The sequence below is a fragment of the Electrona antarctica genome, assembly GCF_951216825.1.
Source record: "Electrona antarctica genome assembly, chromosome: 22".
In the NCBI taxonomy this organism is placed as follows: Eukaryota; Metazoa; Chordata; class Actinopteri; order Myctophiformes; family Myctophidae; genus Electrona; species Electrona antarctica.
Genome location: NC_136805.1, coordinates 3,045,908 through 3,065,749, shown reverse-complemented (window position 1 = coordinate 3,065,749; position 19,842 = coordinate 3,045,908). Strand labels below are relative to the sequence as shown.

The following is a 19,842-nucleotide window of genomic DNA, read 5'->3' as shown; positions in this document are numbered from 1 at the left end:
CTGCTATCAATGTATGCTATCTGTTGTCTGCCCGTCCGTCCGCCTGTCCCTCTGTCCGGTGTTTTGAAAGAAACATGTTACACATCCTTTATGGGGGCAGATTAGTCGAATGAGAATTATTCCATGTTTGTTCTAAATTTGTGCACCGTATGGAAATGTCCGTCCGTCCGTCCGTCCGTCCGTCCGTCCGTCCACACCTCTGTCGTGTCTTTGCCAATGTCCCCGTCCGTCCCTCCTCTATCCGTCCATCAGAGGGACAACGTCCCCTCCACTAGTACCTGTGTCCACAAGAGGGACAACGTCCCCTCCACTAGTACCTGTGTCCACAAGAGGGACAACGTCCCCTCCACTAGTACCTGTGCCATGTTGAGGATGAGAGGGACAACGTCCCCTAACAGTATACCTGTGTCCACTAGAGGGACAACGTCCCCTCCACTAGTGCCTGTGCCATGTTGAGCATGAGAGGGACAACGTCCCCTAACAGTATACCTGTGTCCACTAGAGGGACAACGTCCCCTCCACTAGTACCTGTGTCATGTTGAGGATGAGAGGGACAACGCCCCCTCCACTAGTACCTGTGCCATGTTGAGGATGAGAGGGACAACGTCCCCTCCACTAGTACCTGTGCCATGTTGAGGATGAGAGGGACAACGTCCCCTAACAGTATACCTGTGTCCACTAGAGGGACAACGTCCCCTCCACTAGTACCTGTGCCATGTTGAGGATGAGAGGGACAACGTCCCCTAACAGTATACCTGTGTCCACTAGAGGGACAACGTCCCCTCCACTAGTACCTGTGTCCACTAGAGGGACAACGTCCCCTCCACTAGTACCTGTGCCATGTTGAGGATGAGAGGGACAACGTCCCCTAACAGTATACCTGTGTCCACTAGAGGGACAACGTCCCCTAACAGTATACCTGTGTCCACTAGAGGGACAACGTCCCCTCCACTAGTACCTGTGCCATGTTGAGGATGAGAGGGACAACGTCCCCTAACAGTATACCTGTGTCCACTAGAGGGACAACGTCCCCTCCACTAGTACCTGTGCCATGTTGAGGATGAGAGGGACAACGTCCCCTAACAGTATACCTGTGTCCACTAGAGGGACAACGTCCCCTAACAGTATACCTGTGTCCACTAGAGGGACAACGTCCCCTCCACTAGTACCTGTGCCATGTTGAGGATGAGAGGGACAACGTCCCCTAACAGTATACCTGTGTCCACTAGAGGGACAACGTCCCCTCCACTAGTACCTGTGCCATGTTGAGGATGAGAGGGACAACGTCCCCTAACAGTATACCTGTGTCCACTAGAGGGACAACGTCCCCTCCACTAGTACCTGTGCCATGTTGAGGATGAGAGGGACAACGTCCCCTAACAGTATACCTGTGTCCACTAGAGGGACAACGTCCCCTCCACTAGTACCTGTGCCATGTTGAGGATGAGAGGGACAACGTCCCCTAACAGTATACCTGTGTCCACTAGAGGGACAACGTCCCCTCCACTAGTACCTGTGCCATGTTGAGGATGAGAGGGACAACGTCCCCTAACAGTATACCTGTGTCCACTAGAGGGACAACGTCCCCTCCACTAGTACCTGTGTCCACTAGAGGGACAACGTCCCCTCCACTAGTACCTGTGTCCACTAGAGGGACAACGTCCCCTCCACTAGTACCTGTGCCATGTTGAGGATGAGAGGGACAACGTCCCCTAACAGTATACCTGTGTCCACTAGAGGGACAACGTCCCCTCCACTAGTACCTGTGTCCACTAGAGGGACAACGTCCCCTCCACTAGTACCTGTGCCATGTTGAGGATGAGAGGGACAACGTCCCCTAACAGTATACCTGTGTCCACTAGAGGGACAACGTCCCCTAACAGTATACCTGTGTCCACTAGAGGGACAACGTCCCCTCCACTAGTACCTGTGCCATGTTGAGGATGAGAGGGACAACGTCCCCTAACAGTATACCTGTGTCCACTAGAGGGACAACGTCCCCTCCACTAGTACCTGTGCCATGTTGAGGATGAGAGGGACAACGTCCCCTAACAGTATACCTGTGTCCACTAGAGGGACAACGTCCCCTCCACTAGTACCTGTGCCATGTTGAGGATGAGAGGGACAACGTCCCCTATCAGTATACCTGTGTCCACTAGAGGGACAACGTCCCCTCCACTAGTACCTGTGCCATGTTGAGGATGAGAGGGACAACGTCCCCTAACAGTATACCTGTGTCCACTAGAGGGACAACGTCCCCTCCACTAGTACCTGTGCCATGTTGAGGATGAGAGGGACAACGTCCCCTAACAGTATACCTGTGTCCACTAGAGGGACAACGTCCCCTCCACTAGTACCTGTGCCATGTTGAGGATGAGAGGGACAACGTCCCCTAACAGTATACCTGTGTCCACTAGAGGGACAACGTCCCCTAACAGTATACCTGTGTCCACTAGAGGGACAACGTCCCCTAACAGTATACCTGTGTCCACTAGAGGGACAACGTCCCCTCCACTAGTACCTGTGCCATGTTGAGGATGAGAGGGACAACGTCCCCTAACAGTATACCTGTGTCCACTAGAGGGACAACGTCCCCTCCACTAGTACCTGTGCCATGTTGAGGATGAGAGGGACAACGTCCCCTAACAGTATACCTGTGTCCACTAGAGGGACAACGTCCCCTCCACTAGTACCTGTGCCATGTTGAGGATGAGAGGGACAACGTCCCCTCCACTAGTACCTGTGTCCACTAGAGGGACAACGTCCCCTCCACTAGTACCTGTGCCATGTTGAGGATGAGAGGGACAACGTCCCCTAACAGTATACCTGTGTCCACTAGAGGGACAACGTCCCCTCCACTAGTGCCTGTGTCATGTTGAGGATGAGAGGGACAACGCCCCCTCCACTAGTACCTGTGCCATGTTGAGGATGAGAGGGACAACGTCCCCTAACAGTATACCTGTGTCCACTAGAGGGACAACGTCCCCTCCACTAGTGCCTGTGTCATGTTGAGGATGAGAGGGACAACGCCCCCTCCACTAGTACCTGTGCCATGTTGAGGATGAGAGGGACAACGTCCCCTAACAGTATACCTGTGTCCACTAGAGGGACAACGTCCCCTCCACTAGTACCTGTGTCCACTAGAGGGACAACGTCCCCTCCACTAGTACCTGTGTCCACTAGAGGGACAACGTCCCCTAACAGTATACCTGTGTCCACTAGAGGGACAACGTCCCCTACACTAGTACCTGTGCCATGTTGAGGATGAGAGGGACAACGTCCCCTACACTAGTACCTGTGCCATGTTGAGGATGAGAGGGACAACGTCCCCTACACTAGTACCTGTGCCATGTTGAGGATGAGAGGGACAACGTCCCCTAACAGTATACCTGTGTCCACTAGAGGGACAACGTCCCCTACACTAGTACCTGTGTCCACTAGAGGGACAACGTCCCCTACACTAGTACCTGTGTCCACTAGAGGGACAACGTCCCCTAACAGTATACCTGTGTCCACTAGAGGGACAACGTCCCCTACACTAGTACCTGTGTCCACTAGAGGGACAACGTCCCCTAACAGTATACCTGTGTCCACTAGAGGGACAACGTGCCCTCCACTAGTACCTGTGTCCACTAGAGGGACAACGTCCCCTAACAGTATACCTGTGTCCACTAGAGGGACAACGTCCCCTCCACTAGTACCTGTGTCCACTAGAGGGACAACGTCCCCTAACAGTATACCTGTGTCCACTAGAGGGACAACGTCCCCTCCACTAGTACCTGTGTCCACTAGAGGGACAACGTCCCCTCCACTAGTACCTGTGTCCACTAGAGGGACAACGTCCCCTCCACTAGTACCTGTGTCCACTAGAGGGACAACGTCCCCTAACAGTATACCTGTGTCCACTAGAGGGACAACGTCCCCTCCACTAGTACCTGTGCCATGTTGAGGATGAGAGGGACAACGTCCCCTCCACTAGTACCTGTGTCCACTAGAGGGACAACGTCCCCTCCACTAGTACCTGTGTCCACTAGAGGGACAACGTCCCCTAACAGTATACCTGTGTCCACTAGAGGGACAACGTCCCCTCCACTAGTACCTGTGTCCACTAGAGGGACAACGTCCCCTCCACTAGTACCTGTGTCCACTAGAGGGACAACGTCCCCTAACAGTATACCTGTGTCCACTAGAGGGACAACGTCCCCTCCACTAGTACCTGTGCCATGTTGAGGATGAGAGGGACAACGTCCCCTCCACTAGTACCTGTGTCCACTAGAGGGACAACGTCCCCTCCACTAGTACCTGTGCCATGTTGAGGATGAGAGGGACAACGTCCCCTCCACTAGTACCTGTGTCATGTTGAGGATGAGAGGGACAACGTCCCCTAACAGTATACCTGTGTCCACTAGAGGGACAACGTCCCCTCCACTAGTACCTGTGTCATGTTGAGGATGAGAGGGACAACGTCCCCTAACAGTATACCTGTGTCCACTAGAGGGACAACGTCCCCTAACAGTATACCTGTGTCCACTAGAGGGACAACGTCCCCTAACAGTATACCTGTGTCCACTAGAGGGACAACGTCCCCTAACAGTATACCTGTGTCCACTAGAGGGACAACGTCCCCTCCACTAGTACCTGTGTCATGTTGAGGATGAGAGGTACAACGTCCCCTAACAGTATACCTGTGTCCACTAGAGGGACAACGTCCCCTAACAGTATACCTGTGTCCACTAGAGGGACAACGTCCCCTCCACTAGTACCTGTGCCATGTTGAGGATGAGAGGGACAACGTCCCCTCCACTAGTACCTGTGCCATGTTGAGGATGAGAGGGACAACGTCCCCTCCACTAGTACCTGTGCCATGTTGAGGATGAGAGGGACAACGTCCCCTAACAGTATACCTGTGTCCACTAGAGGGACAACGTCCCCTCCACTAGTACCTGTGCCATGTTGAGGATGAGATGGACAACGTCCCCTAACAGTATACCTGTGTCCACTAGAGGGACAACGTCCCCTCCACTAGTACCTGTGCCATGTTGAGGATGAGATGGACAACGTCCCCTCCACTAGTACCTGTGTCATGTTGAGGATGAGAGGGACAACGTCCCCTAACAGTATACCTGTGTCCACTAGAGGGACAACGTCCCCTCCACTAGTACCTGTGCCATGTTGAGGATGCGCACGTCCGTGGGGACACTCAGCCTGCTGCCCGTCTTCGGCGCCATCATGACGGACACGATCTCGTCCAGGCTGTCCTCTCGCTCGGAGGCCGACGCCACCGCCAGCGGCGACTCGCGGTCACTCAGCACGTCGTTGGAGCTCGCCGCCACACCTGGGGGGGGGGGGGAGGGGAGGGGAAGGGAACGATGGAAACAAGATGGAGTTTGTGTGAATGTTTAAACGTGTAATGGTGTTAACCGATTGGACCCTATTAGCGTCCCAATAGGCACTTAGGGTCTTCCTACACTTACGGGCCCCTTCCCTATACTTCCTAGGTGCTACCGATGACACTAAATGAATAAATAAATAAATGGTGCATTTATATAGCGCCTTTATCCAAGGCGCTTTACATAGATTGTGCATTACATTCACCCATTCACACACACATTCACACACCGATTGCAGCGGAAGCCATGCAAGGTACCAACCAGCACATCGGGAGCAATTTGAGGTTCAGTGTCTTGCCCAAGGACACTTCGACATGTAGACAGGAGGAGCCGGGATTCGAACCGCCGACCCATGGATCATTGGACGACCTGCTCTACCTCCTGAGCCACAGCCGGCCCACTAATGAAGGCTCTGGTCAAACAGAGTCAGGGTGCTGCTGTTGTGCGTGTTGGCTCACTGGAAACACTCTGCTACCCTGCTTTCTCAAAACATCTGAACACTGGACGGATTTGACAAAAATAATGACTTTGGAGTATTTTTCAGAGAAAACAGGCAGCAAAGAAATCACAGTAAGTGGATTCCTATTGGATGCGCGCGCGTTCTCTCTTGTGCCGGGAGGGACGAAGGCGTTGCCTAGCAACCTGGGCAGCACTAGATGTATGTGTCCGGCCGTCCTCCCCCCCCCACACACACACACCTTTAGCCTGTGAGATGATGAGCTGCACCTCCTCGGGGCTGTTCTGCATGACCTCCGCGGCCTCCGTGAAGGTCATGCCCTCCAGGCTGGTCTGGTTCAGGGAGATGAGACGACCTCCTGTATGGGGGAGGGGCGCACGCACACACGCACGCACGCACGCACGCACGCACGCACGCACGCACGCACGCACGCACGCACACACAGAGAGAGAGAGAGACGCGCAGAGTGAGTGGAAAAGGATGTACTTTTATAATAACACACGCTGCTGCACTCTGCTTTGCATGAGACAGACAGACAGACAGACAGACAGACAGACAGACAGACAGACAGACAGACAGACAGACAGACAGACAGACAGACAGACAGACAGACAGACAGACAGACAGACAGACAGACATCCCTATAGCTACCATTGAATGATTGATTGATTGATTGAATAGTTTATTAGACAGAATGTATAAAATAGCAACAGAGTACACTCCAAAATGGATAGCACCAAAACAAGGGGGTTTCCATTTAGGCCCTATGGAATCAATTCAAAGACAATTAATGTTCGATGGACGCCAGCGACATACAGCACATGGCTTTACAGTACACCTTGTGCTGGAATAGGAGGAAACCTCATGTTTCTGTATCAGTGGTGCTCAATATTTCATGTCAAGGACCCCACAAAATGTAATTGGCCTCCGCCGCCCCATCTGAAAATTATGTTGTTCCAGGGACCTCCCCAGAAGCAACGATTTGAGTTAAAATGTTCACTCTGTAATAATTGCGAACGCAGTGAGCATTTACTATGAGACCCAGCAGATCACGTCTGTGTGTGTGTCTGTGTGTCTGTGTGTCTGTGTGTGTGTCACGCTGTAACACCACCCGCCCACCACCAGAGGGCGCAGCTGTATCACACACAAAAACACACACACACACACATGCACGCACGCACACACACACACACACACACACACGCACGCACGCACGCACGCACACACACACACACACACACAAAACTTAACTTAAAAAAAAACTTAACTTAAAAAAAAACGTAACTTAAAAAAAAAACTTAAAAAGGAAAAACGCACACACACAAACTTAACTTAAAAAAAAACTTAACTTAAAAAAAAAACTTAACTTAAAAAAAAACATAAAAAGGAAAAACGCGCACACACAAAAAACTTAACTTAAAAAAAACTTAACTTAAAAAAAAACTTAAAGAAAAAAATTTCAAAAAAAAAACCTAAGAAAGAAACACGCACGCACGCACACATACACACACTAAAAAAATAACTTGAAAAAACATTTAATTTAAAAAAACTTAACTTAAAAAAAACCTTAAAAAGTACGTAATTTATTCTAATTGTTGTTATTGCAATTTACGAGCTGCGTTCGCTTCCCGCGTTTGCGCGTCTTACTTGTATATATTCAAAAATAGCAGACCTACAAGTTCATAGCGCGGCACTCGGTGCCGCGCTATGAGCTTGTAGATCTGCTATTTTTCAATAGCTAAAGTACTTTAAAACACCAAAAGGGTGTTTTAAAGTACCAAAATGGGTTAATTTAGACCAACTGCTGTCCAGGCCAGCGTTGATTTTGACAGGCGACAGCACGCGTGAAACGGTTCTATACCTTTCCTAATGCGTCCGTCCTTGTCTGCAGGTCCTCCGGGAACGACGGTGGCCACAAAGATTCCTAGGTCGTACCGGCTGACCGTGTCCTCTCCTACGATCACTATACCTGCAGAGACACAAACACAGGATGAGGACATTCCAAGACAAGGTACAAGGTAGAAAAAAAAGAATGTATGGGAAGTAAATGTATATATATTTTTTTTATGAAAATGATAGAAACATACACTAATGCTCCAACCTTACTGTCTGTATAAATCAACACGGCACGGCATACATTTAAAACATCAAAACGGCCAATTATTTGAATTTCATTTTATTTATTCCCAGCCTGTGGGCAAGTGGGCCCGCAAATAATTGGCAAAACACTAAATGATAATATAACATTGCGTGCGTGCGTGCGTGCGTGCGTGCTTACCAAGGCCAAGCTTCGGGTCCTTCTTTAAGGTCAAGCAGATGACCTCTCTCTCTGGGTTTAGCTGGGGCAGTATCTGATGGAGCTGCTTAGTGGGGGTGTCTGTTGGACATAAAATATACTGTTTAGTGGGGGTGTCTGTTGGACATAGAATATACACGCTATAAATATAATATACAGGTATATTTATATTCACTTGAAATTGGAGGAACTATGAATAGCCAGTGGTGGAAAAAGTACCCACATTTTTAACCCATTTTGACCTGAGATCAGATTCTAAAAATGTCTTCTACATCCTGACAGTTTTCTGAAAAAGCTATGTTTCTATGTCAGTCGTTCTTCGATTTTTCAAAAATAGCAGACCTACAAGCTCTATGAGCTTGTAGATCTGAATAGCTAAAACATAACACCAAAAGGGGTTCCCGCCCAGAATGGGTTTTAAACAATCAAAAGTATCAATACAGCAATATAGGAATCCTCTGTTACACAAGTGAAAGTCCGGAAGTCAAAATGTACTTAAAAGTACAAAAGTGCTGGCATCGAAATTTCCTTAGATATTCGTTTTGCCTTAATCCCTTAATCCCTTTGATCGGCTTCGATCCCAGGCTCCCCCAGAGTTAGTGTCGAAGTGTCCTTGAGCAAGACTCTAATTGCTCCCGATGTGCAGGTTGGTGCCTTGCATGGTTTCCTCTGGCATCGGTGCGTGCGTGCGTGCTTGTGAATGTAATGCACAATCTATATGAAGCGCATTAGATATATAAATGCACCATTTACCATTTAGAGGTATAATGATTAGAAAAGATCATCAAAGTCAATTAAAGTAATGGCAGCCTCGCAGGTGCTGGTGACGGAGCACGGTGACGGAGCACAGTCTAAATATAGCATCCAGCCCTGAAGTGGTTCCAGCACTTTTAAATCTGGTCGATCCTCTGCCGGTTTCCTCTCCGCTAATAGGTTTAAACGGCCTCAGCTGTGTGAACCGTCACGCTGCTTCAACCTCTCCTGTAGCAGCAGCACGGTGAACCGTCACGCTGCTACAACCTCTCCTGTAGCAGCAGCACGGTGAACCGTCACGCTGCTTCAACCTCTCCTGTAGCAGCAGCACGGTGAACCGTCACGCTGCTTCAACCTCTCCTGTAGCAGCAGCACGGTGAACCGTCACGCTGCTTCAACCTCTCCTGTAGCAGCAGCACGGTGAACCGTCACGCTGCTTCAACCTCTCCTGTAGCAGCAGCACGGTGAACCGTCACGCTGCTTCAACCTCTCCTGTAGCAGCAGCACGGTGAACCGTCACGCTGCTTCAACCTCTCCTGTAGCAGCAGCACGGTGAACCGTCACGCTGCTTCAACCTCTCCTGTAGCAGCAGCACGGTGAACCGTCACGCTGCTTCAACCTCTCCTGTAGCAGCAGCACGGTGAACCGTCATGCTTCCTTCAACCTCTCCTGTAGCAGCAGCACGGTGAACCGTCACGCTGCTACAACCTCTCCTGTAGCAGCAGCACGATGAACCGTCACGCTGCTTCAACCTCTCCTGTAGCAGCAGCACGGTGAACCGTCACGCTGCTTCAACCTCTCCTGTAGCAGCAGCACGGTGAACCGTCACGCTGCTTCAACCTCTCCTGTAGCAGCAGCACGGTGAACCGTCACGCTGCTTCAACCTCTCCTGTAGCAGCAGCACGTTGAACCGTCACGCTGCTTCAACCTCTCCTGTAGCAGCAGCACGGTGAACCGTCATGCTTCCTTCAACCTCTCCTGTAGCAGCAGCACGGTGAACCGTCACGCTGCTTCAACCTCTCCTGTAGCAGCAGCACGTTGAACCGTCACGCTGCTTCAACCTCTCCTGTAGCAGCAGCACGGTGAACCGTCATGCTTCCTTCAACCTCTCCTGTAGCAGCAGCACGGTGAACGCTGCTACAACCTCTCCTGTAGCAGCAGCACGATGTACACAGTGAGATGAATCGGCCACTTGGAGGACAAAGGAATGTCACCAAATGCATTCCAGAATGCTATAAAGCGAACGTGCAATGCATTATTGAGTGGTGCAACCACTCCATTACACAGCTATGTGTGTCCCTGGGTCTGTCTGTCTGTCTGTCTGTCTGTCTGTCTGTCTGTCTGTCTGTCTGTCTGTCTGTCTGTCTGTCTGTCTGTCTGTCTGTCTGTCTGTCTGTCCAAGCAGTAAAATAGCTTGGTTGGTAACTCTGTCACCGTTTCGGACGCAGGGCGGCTCGCCAGAACCGGGCCAGCCCGGTCTGTATGTTCCAGGGACCCCCCAGGGACCCCCACACGGTAACCACTGCATTAGGTAATTTAAGGGGGTAAGTAATACCTCTGGCGGCTACGGCGGGGCCTTCACAGCATGCACTCTTCTGGGAGCAGGCTGGGGAACGCATCCCTGTGCTGCTGGGCACGCACGCACGCACGCACGCACGCACGCACGCACGCACGCACGCACGCACGCACGCACGCACGCACGCACGCACGCACGCACGCACGCACGCACGCACGCACGCACACACACACACACACACACACACACACACACACACACACACACACACACACACACACACACACACACACACACACACACACACACACACAGGTGTTATCTCCGTCAGGGGAGGAAATGTTGAGCAAAACGCAGCAGAAAAAAACATTACACAATATTAATATGCAACTAAAAATGCTAATGAAGTGTCTCTTTTAGCTGTTAATTACTTTTCCCACTGCATCTGTATTCATGAGGCCAGCTGGTTGAAGCGCGGCTACACTGCTGTCTGACGTTCTGGTTTAACCACTTGAAAGTCATACATGTGTAACTTCTTCAACTAAACAAACGTAATTATCTTCGGCCTGGGCGGCTAGTGTAGTGGTTCGGGCACCTAGGGCTCCATTTTCGTCACCGCTAAACCCCTTATCCCTAAACCTCTTTGCCTTTTTTTACTATTTTGCAAAACATTTTTGAATAGTTAAAATGGCCAGTCTACAAGCTCACAACGTATCAATGTAGATTGGCTAGTTGAACTATTCAAAAATGTTTTTCAAAATAGTAAAAAAAGGCAAAGAAGTTTAGGGATAAGGGGTTTAGCGGTGACGAAAATGGAGCCCCTAGTCTGCTAAGCCAGGTGTGTTGCGGGTTTGACTCCTGATCCCGAGGACCTTTGCCACGTGTCACCCCCCATCCCTCTCCCCATTTCCTGTCACCATACTGTGTACCAATAAAGGCAGAAAAAGCCCCAAAAATAAAAATCTTCTTTTAAAGTAGTCAACTCTTTTTACACCTTTTAAGTGGTGCAACCACTTCCTTAAGTGACTATGTGTGTGGGTGGCTGGCTGGGTGGGTGGGTGGGTGCCAGGCCCTAAGGCTCTATGTATATGGCCTTGTGTTTTCAGTTCTCTGTTGATTCGTTACATGTAGTCACTGTGTTCAGTCCGGTTTTGAGCTTGCATATCGTAACATATAGTATTTCTTGTGTTTCCTCGTGCTTGTTCCCCGTTCCCCGTTTTTCTGCCTCCGCTTCTACTGTCTGCACTTGGGTCCTACACCTTCTCCGCCCTGCACCGTGACAGGCCCTGCTTCTCCGCCCTGTACCGTGACAGGCCCAGAGGTCCTACAGGCCCAGAGGGCAGGCCCAGGCCAGGCCCAGAGGTCCTACAGGCCCAGAGGTCAGGCCCAGAGGTCCTACACCTTCTCCGCCCTGCACCGTGACAGGCCCAGAGGCGCATTTGCAGCGACCGAGATCACCCTCCCTGCCCTCCCTGCCCAGCTATATATGGCTACTGTTAATAAATACTAATACTTCAATCAATCAATCAATCAATCAACACAGTACTGTACCTGGCCCCCTGGATGCTCATGCGGTGGTGTTTGAAGCGAGCCTCGATGCGCGCCGCCACGTCGTCACACAGCTGTGTCATGGAGGAGTCTGGGTCGTTCTGCGGCGTGGTCAGACCGCTGTCGTCGTCCTGCGGCGTCTCCGAGCACGAGAAGGACTTGTTCTGGCTGGACTGAGCCCGGCACGTTGTGGCATACTGAATGATGTCGTCTGGAGCAAAAACCAGTAAGGAAAAAATAAATTAATTTAGTGGTGTCTTGGATCATTTTTATTAAGTGGTGCAACCACTTCATTATGGAGCTTTGTGTGTCTCTGGCTGCCTGCTAGCCCCTCTCGGGACCCCCGTAAAGGTTTCTGACATTTGGATGTTTATGTCTTTACGGAGGGTCCCTCTCCAGTTCGTAAGCCCACAATAGGACGCAGCTGTACATAACCTCCGTTGCGGCCGTGCTGCGCTTTTTTGATGGGGGTTAGATGTTTCAAAAGAAGCATAGGAGCTATAGGAGACAACGGAAACGTCAGAGAATTTTCCTTTGGCGCAGAAGCCGTTAAGTATTTTGAAACTTTGTTTGACCGTTTTGGCAGCTCTGAAATTCTCTCTTCCTTCCTTCCTTGACTTCCTTATTGACATCCCATTGTACCGCCTCCAGCGCCAGGTTGGCTGCCTGCGCGTCCCTACGTTCCTGACTCTGATCGCTCTGTCGCAGGTAGCCAGTGTCAGTGTGGAGTGATGCAGGGATAATGTTTTTCCATGGCCTCTAGGGAGTGCGCATATACAAAGATGTAAAAAAAATGTAACTTTTCAGGATTTCAATTAAAATATAGCAAATTCAATATAGCAAAAATAGCCAATCTACAAGCTCAAAACGCGCCGCACTGCGACGCGTTTTGAGCTTGTAGATCGGCTATTTTTGCTACGATAGTATATGCAATGTGGCCCCTCTGGAGTGACTGTGGAACTTTAGTGGCTCTCTCCATCTTCAAAGTTGCACAACCCTGTACTACACGAACACTAGTAGCTCCACTTCCAAGCTTGACTCTTAGCTCTTGGCATTAAGGCAGGAACAACCTTCGCTTCAGGACATGATCCACGGCCCACGCCCCCTTCCCTTCCCTCTCAATTAGATCAGCTCGGCTTACAGGGACATCTGTCCTGTCCTTTCCTGTAAAGGCAAGTGTCGTAGACTGTTCTCCCTCGGCAGACTGAGGCTGACTCACTCCCCATGTTCGGCCACAGTCCAAAGGCTTTAATATAATTGGTCCTCACTAATGTTCATGATAAAATGCCACAATGATTTTTCTACTCTGTCTGTGTCTCATAAAATCCAATCCAAGGCGCTTTACACAGATTGCATTACATTCACCCATTCACACACACACATGGCGGCGGAATCCATGCAAGGCACCAACCTGCACATCAGGAGCAATTAGGGGTTCAGAGTTTTGCTCAAGGACACTTCGACACTAACTCTGGGGGAGCCCGGGTTCGAACTGGCAACCTTGCGGTTACCATCCGGCCACTCTACCCCTGAGCCACCGCCGCCCTCATGGGAGGGCTGTGGGCAGTTCAGAAACCCGTCCACCAGTGACATCATCGATGGGGAATCCAAGCTAATAGAAACTGCAGGCTTTATATTCCCCAAAAAATGGAAAACTAAAAATGGAAAATATATATATTTTTAAAGAAATCTGCCTAACAATGATGTCACTGGTGGACGGGTTTCAGAACTGCCCACAGCCCTCTTATGACTGAGACTGAGTAGAAAAGAATGGTGGTATTTTATCATGAACATTTGTGAGGACCAATTATATGAAGATATAGTGAAAAGTGGTGAGGATTAATGGTCCGCCTCTACCTCACCCCCTTAGCACTCCTCTCCTCGTATCACTTGTACTGTTTGCTTGTCTGCAAATGGTAAGAATGACATTACATAGCATGTTGTTTAGACCAGTGTTGTTTTTGGCAGCAAATTTTAGTTTTAGTCATAGTCTCTTGAGTAGTTTTCATTTAGTTTTAGTCACATTTTAGTCACCCGGAATGTTTTAGTTTTAGTCTAGTTTTAGTCGACTAAAATGTCATAAGATTTTAGTCGACTAAATCTACTGTTGATTTAGTCGAACAAAATGTGTTTTGGCGGGCCTTGATGCCGTCGTAATGACTGTTTTTACACTTGCTGAAAATAGCCGATCTACAAGCTCATAACTGCGACGCGTTGTGAGCTTGTAGATCGGCTATGCAACCGAGTGTAAAATGACTTATACTGGATCTCTTGTCTACTAGTCCCTTCTTAGTATTTTAGTCTAGTTTTTATTTGTTGATGAAATTGTCCGTATATTTTAGTCTTAGTTTCAGTCACTATAGCTTCGTTTTCATTTAGTTTCCATTTAGTTTTCGTCAGTGAAGAAAGGTAGTCGACGAATATTTTTCGTCTTAGTTTTAGTCGACGAAAACGGGTGCAGTACTTAGTTTAGACAGTTTTTGGTTTAGACTAGTCATTGGTTAGACCAGTCATTAGTCCTACAACTACAACCTATTGGTTAGACCAGTCATTAGTCCTACAACTACAACCTATCTCAAACCCTCACCCTAAACCTAACCTGTCACGGGGCAGCACACCTAAACCTAACCTTAACCCATGTCTAACCAATGACTAGTCTAAACTAAGTATGCACCCCGACGAAAACAACACTGGTTTAGACGTCTACTAGGTAGGATGTTTACCTGAGACCAGGCTGTGGCTCAGCTGGCGAGAGCTCATCTCGTTGTTGAACTTGTGCTGGGCGGAGCAGAGGTTGCACAGGTACTTGGCGACCCTCGACCTCTCGGTGACGAAGGTGTGCTTCTTCTTGCTGCCTCGACTCTCGATCACAAACTTTCGCCTCTGTGGGAACGGAAAAGAAACAGGATTTTATACCAACTAGGAATAGTTGTATGCAAATAAGTGAGAAAATAAATAAATCAACTAGGTGCTCAGTGGAGCTGCAAAAAGGTTTCAAAAAGAGGAGAGAGGACGGATATGAAATCAAGGTACTTTATTTAAAGTGAAAACACCGACATGTTTCGACTCTCAAAGGAGTCTTCATCATGATGAAGACTCCTTGTGAGTCGAAATATGTCGGCATTACTACTACTAGTAGTAGTAGTAGTAGTTAGTAGTAGTAACATCAGCGGTCTACCACTGTTTGTTTGCGTTTTGTACAGTAGTTTTACGGGAAACCGGCTAAATCAGTGCCATGACTAGAAAAAGTTGTCTATACTTTTCTTTCTATCCCTGAGCTATAATCCTACCCACTGAAGAAGATTAGCAGCTTTCAAAGTTTTGGGGATCATAGGTAAAATTGATGAGAACGTTTTCTCGTTTGTCCTGTTTGTTTGTTCCCATACTCACGTTGGACGAGATGCTGGCCGTGTCCCTCCAGTAGAAGGTCTGGCTGGCGGAGCGGCCGCCATCTTTGACCTCGTAGACGACGACACCTTTGGCACACACCCCGAGGACGAGCTCTCCCTCCACGGGCTTCTTCTCCTTCATCACGCGATACAGCAACACGCCGTATTCTGGAAGCTGCTGGCTCACCTGCTCAGGTAGGAAGGAAGTACATTTTATTCATAAAGCACCTTTAGAAAAACAAAGTTACGAGGTGCTGAACAATGGACACAGAATGAGCAATCAACAAGTTGAAAAACTGGAAACATAGCACAATAACGTAAAAATACAAGCAAGCATTAAATGAAACCAGCCACTAGCTGCCCTTTTACCCATCTGTAAAACAACTGCTCTCTTCAGACCACGAATGCAGCATTTACTATGGTGAAAGAAATGCAAAATGCCACAATTTTTTCCTTAGTCTCCTGAACTTGAAATCCATGTCTCCACTAGCTAAAGAGTGCTGGGTTGCGCCCCGAAAATAGCTGATCTACAAGCTCTCAACGCGTCGCAGCACGACGCGTTGTGGGCTTGTAGAACGAAATAAATGTGTCTTTAACATTCTCTTAAAGCCGGTAACAGCAAGGTCCAGACAGACAGTGTATATGTGTGATTTAAACCAAAGTCAGGGAAAAGGTACGATATTGATTTCCAAGTCAAGTTTCAAGGTTCTCCTCTAATCTCTACCTTAAGGAACTCCAGCTCCGACTCGTCGGCGAGCATCTGGACGTTGTTTCCATGCAGCCGTAGCAGCTCATCTCTAATGTAAGGCAAGGCCCGTTTCTCCACCACGCTCCTGGAGACATACTGGTCAGGACGGTAGTAGTTCCGTCCATACACCTGCAACAACACACAGACATACTGGTCAGGACGGTAGTAGTTCCGTCCATACACCTGCAACAACACACAGACATACTGGTCAGGACGGTAGTAGTTCCGTCCATACACCTGCAACAACACACACACCCCAACACGTTTTGTATTCCTGGAGACATACTGGTCAGGACGGTAGTAGTTCCGTCCATACACCTGCAACAACACACAGACATACTGGTCAGGACGGTAGTAGTTCCGTCCATACACCTGCAACAACACACACACCCCAACACGTTTTGTATTCCTGGAGACATACTGGTCAGGACGGTAGTAGTTCCGTCCATACACCTGCAAAAACACCACACCCCCCAAAACGTTTTGTATTCGCAGAACCATGATATGATCTTGAAAGTACACTTAAACCCTTCAAGGCTTGACCCGTCGATAATAACCGACAAGAAAAACTGACAAATATTATGGGTATTCATACTTTTTATACCTGTATGTATCATGTGAACAAATCCATGTGTCCCACATTTTTGTTCCGTCTATACAGTCCTCCTTGTTTCCCAAATCTCTGTGCCAAAAACACAGTAGCTGATCTACTACGCGTTGTGTACTTGCAGACCAGCTAACTCTAGCATCCGAATACGGATGCTAGAGTTACAAGGATGCAATCTGTCGCGCGTGCCAAGCTGTCATTCTCTTGTACTTGTATTATTTCCCACCACAGAGTAACCTCGCGTCTTGGAGGACAGTCTGGTGAGACCATGGGGGCAAGACAGGCAGTGTCGGTATAGGCCAATCAGAGGCAGGCGGGGCGTTACCATGTCTATGCTCGGACGTATATAGAATCACACTGTGGGTTATAGGAAACAGGTCAAACTTGAGAAAGCACTGCAGTGCTCTGGTTGGCTGCTTACCTCAGGCATGCTGTGTCCGTACTCGGCCTGCAGGGCCAGGGCACCCAGGCAGTGTTGAGGAGACCATCCGGCTCGAAGGACCATTACAACAACAGAATGATTAGAGAGCAGGGTCTTACCTCAGGCATGCTGTCTCCATACTCGGCCTGCATGGCCAGGGCACCCAGGTAGAGAGCGGTGTCTTCGTGGCAGGACATTTTGTCCTCCAGAAGGTCCTTTCTCAGCTGGAGGTAGTATTGGTGACGGGTAAATTTGTGCCTGATGATGGAGAAGGCAAAAACAAAATCACAACCGTGTGAAGTGAGGGGCCGCTCTTATCATCATTCATACATCATCATACATCACAGTCCGTGCTCAGCCAATCAAATCATAACCCAAATTCCGGTCATTCCCGGCCAATCACTTTTGCCGTCTTTTCTGTCTTCTCACTTTGAGCACGGGCACATATACGCGCAGAGATGCCTAGTCCAGGTTTTAAACAGCTGGTGGAAGGAAATGAAGGTTGCGCGCGGCTTCAACTTGCAGCGTGGGCAAAGCATTTCCGTTTTGTTTAGCCGACACTGCAAGTTAAAGCCACGCGCAACCTTCATTTCCTTCCACCAGCTGTTTAAAACCAGGAAGACTAGGCGCATTAGTGCACTCGGAGAGTGTTATGGGGACCCTTGAAATTAATAAAAGGCTGAGAACCATGCATGCACTGCTGTATGCCATAATCTCTGGACAAAAGATGAAGTTATGATGCTCACAAAAGAAGAGAGATGTCGGTGACGAAAAACTTGATGCGCAGGAAAAGGACAAGCGTGGTTGTAGGCACTTTCTTCCAGCTGTCTGGAGCCACTTTGGAGATCTTGGTGTCGTTGTCCAGGAAGAAGAACTCATTATCTGACAGGAGGAGGAGAGGAGATATAGGCAGATTTAACCAGTGGTGGAAAAAAGTACTCAATTGTTTTACTTAGGTAAAAGTACCAATACTGCAATTTAGAACTACTTCGTTACAAGTAAAAGTACTGAATTGAAAATGTACAAAAGTATCGGCAACATTTGTACGTAAAAGTACTCATATATGTCCCATTTCACAAGTTCACATTGTGTACAAAATTTATTGAAAATAGCCGATTTACAAGCTCGTACGAGCTTGTAGATCGGCTATTTTCAAATGACCGAAATGTATAGGGTTGAAGTGGTTAATGTATGTTTTCTAATCAAAATTTAAATCTCCAAAGTAACTAGTAACTAAAGTTTTCAAATAATTGTAGTAGAGTACAAAAGTAAAAATGTTGTCTCTGAGATGTGGATCGAGTAAAAGTATTCACATCTACACTACAGAAGTTGCTGGGCAAGCAGTGTGTGTGTGTGTGTGTGTGTGTGTGTGTGTGTGTGTGTGTGTGTGTGTGTGTGTGTGTGTGTGTGTGTGTGTGTGTGTGTGTGTGTGTGTGTGTGTGTGTGTGTGTGTGTGTGTGTGTGTGTGTGTGTGTGTGTGTGTGTGTGTGTGTGTGTGTGTGTGTGTGTGTGTGTGTGTGTGTGTGCAGTGTACACTACAGTATGTCTCTCTGGAAGCATATCTGTCCACCAGAGGGTGCTAAAACATCAAATCTTTAGTGTTGTTTAACTTTAAAGAAAGAGCTTGTGCTGCAGTACAGTATAAATTACTGAATCAGAGGATAACGGAGGACTGTAGCCGTCTCTATCCTTTATCTATCCTTTGATGAATTTCTCTATCCTTTGATGAATTGAAAATGGCGGGCCCTATTGTAAACAAGTGTAATGCTTTATGGTGTTGTCCACTCACAGTTAACAGTTTTTGTATTGAGTACGGTACTTGAAATGTACTGTAATTCTGCAAATCAATCAATCAATCAATCAATCAATCAATCAATCAATCCTGCCTCCCCTACTACATTATTTCATTATTGACAATTAATGGTACTTGGTAGACTGTGGGCTCCATTTTCGTCACCGCTAAACCCCTTATCCCCAAACTTATTTTGCCTTTTCTTTTTTACTATTTTGAAAAACATTTTTGAATAGTTCAACTAGCCAATCTACATTCACACGTTGTGAGCTTGTAGACTGGCCATTTTAACCATTCAAAAATGTATACAAAAAAAAGGATAAGGGATAAGGGGTTTAGCGGTGACGAAAATGGAGCCCTGTATCTTTGCATGTGCCCGCCGCATGTGAATGCAGCATATGGTAGCACCTCTCCACACAGACAGACAGACAGACAGACAGACAGACAGCTCACAGTCTTACCGTCCAGGTAGGCCAGGCCAAAGTAGAAGTGCTCCACCAGGTTGAAGTGAGCGACCAGCATGTCGAACACGTCCCCCGCTCTGCTCTTCACCTCGCACCTGATCAGGATGCTCTGGCCGTTGGGCATGGCCACGGTCACCTCCCGCTGCGTGGACGCAGACTTCCCCTTCTTAGACTGCCATGATGACACAAACACACACACACAGGGCTGACGTCACGCGATTACACGTTTAACCCATTTTTATTAGACCTGAGGACGCATCCGTGTCACCTGCCAATTGATTACTTAACCAGTCCACCTTTCACAGTCAGTTTGCACTCTTCGGACACAGACAGACTGGCACATACACATATCTCCATGTGGGACACAGACAGACAGTAAAAATGGGTGCTATGACAACGGATATTATTAGGTTCCCAAGTTGCATCGTTCCCAAGTAGGCCGGTGGCCTACGGGCACATAT

At 48.5% G+C, this 19,842-nt stretch overlaps 1 protein-coding gene across 1 annotated transcript in view; it reads right to left on the bottom strand.

The window, feature by feature from the left end:
• frmpd2 (FERM and PDZ domain containing 2) overlaps window positions 1–19,842 on the bottom strand; it is a gene marked incomplete at its 5' end in the record, with an annotated part of 36,554 nt that overhangs the window by 9,098 nt on the left and 7,614 nt on the right. Inside the window, 13 exons of the mRNA XM_079491889.1 lie at window positions 5,163–5,335; window positions 6,089–6,205; window positions 7,709–7,816; window positions 8,126–8,224; window positions 9,536–9,653; window positions 11,672–11,777; window positions 11,964–12,171; window positions 14,684–14,843; window positions 15,351–15,536; window positions 16,074–16,226; window positions 17,245–17,383; window positions 17,872–18,007; window positions 19,379–19,553. Coding sequence (XP_079348015.1) covers window positions 5,163–5,335; window positions 6,089–6,205; window positions 7,709–7,816; window positions 8,126–8,224; window positions 9,536–9,653; window positions 11,672–11,777; window positions 11,964–12,171; window positions 14,684–14,843; window positions 15,351–15,536; window positions 16,074–16,226; window positions 17,245–17,383; window positions 17,872–18,007; window positions 19,379–19,553 — 1,878 coding nt within the window. The remainder of the gene's footprint in view (window positions 1–5,162; window positions 5,336–6,088; window positions 6,206–7,708; window positions 7,817–8,125; window positions 8,225–9,535; window positions 9,654–11,671; window positions 11,778–11,963; window positions 12,172–14,683; window positions 14,844–15,350; window positions 15,537–16,073; window positions 16,227–17,244; window positions 17,384–17,871; window positions 18,008–19,378; window positions 19,554–19,842) is intronic.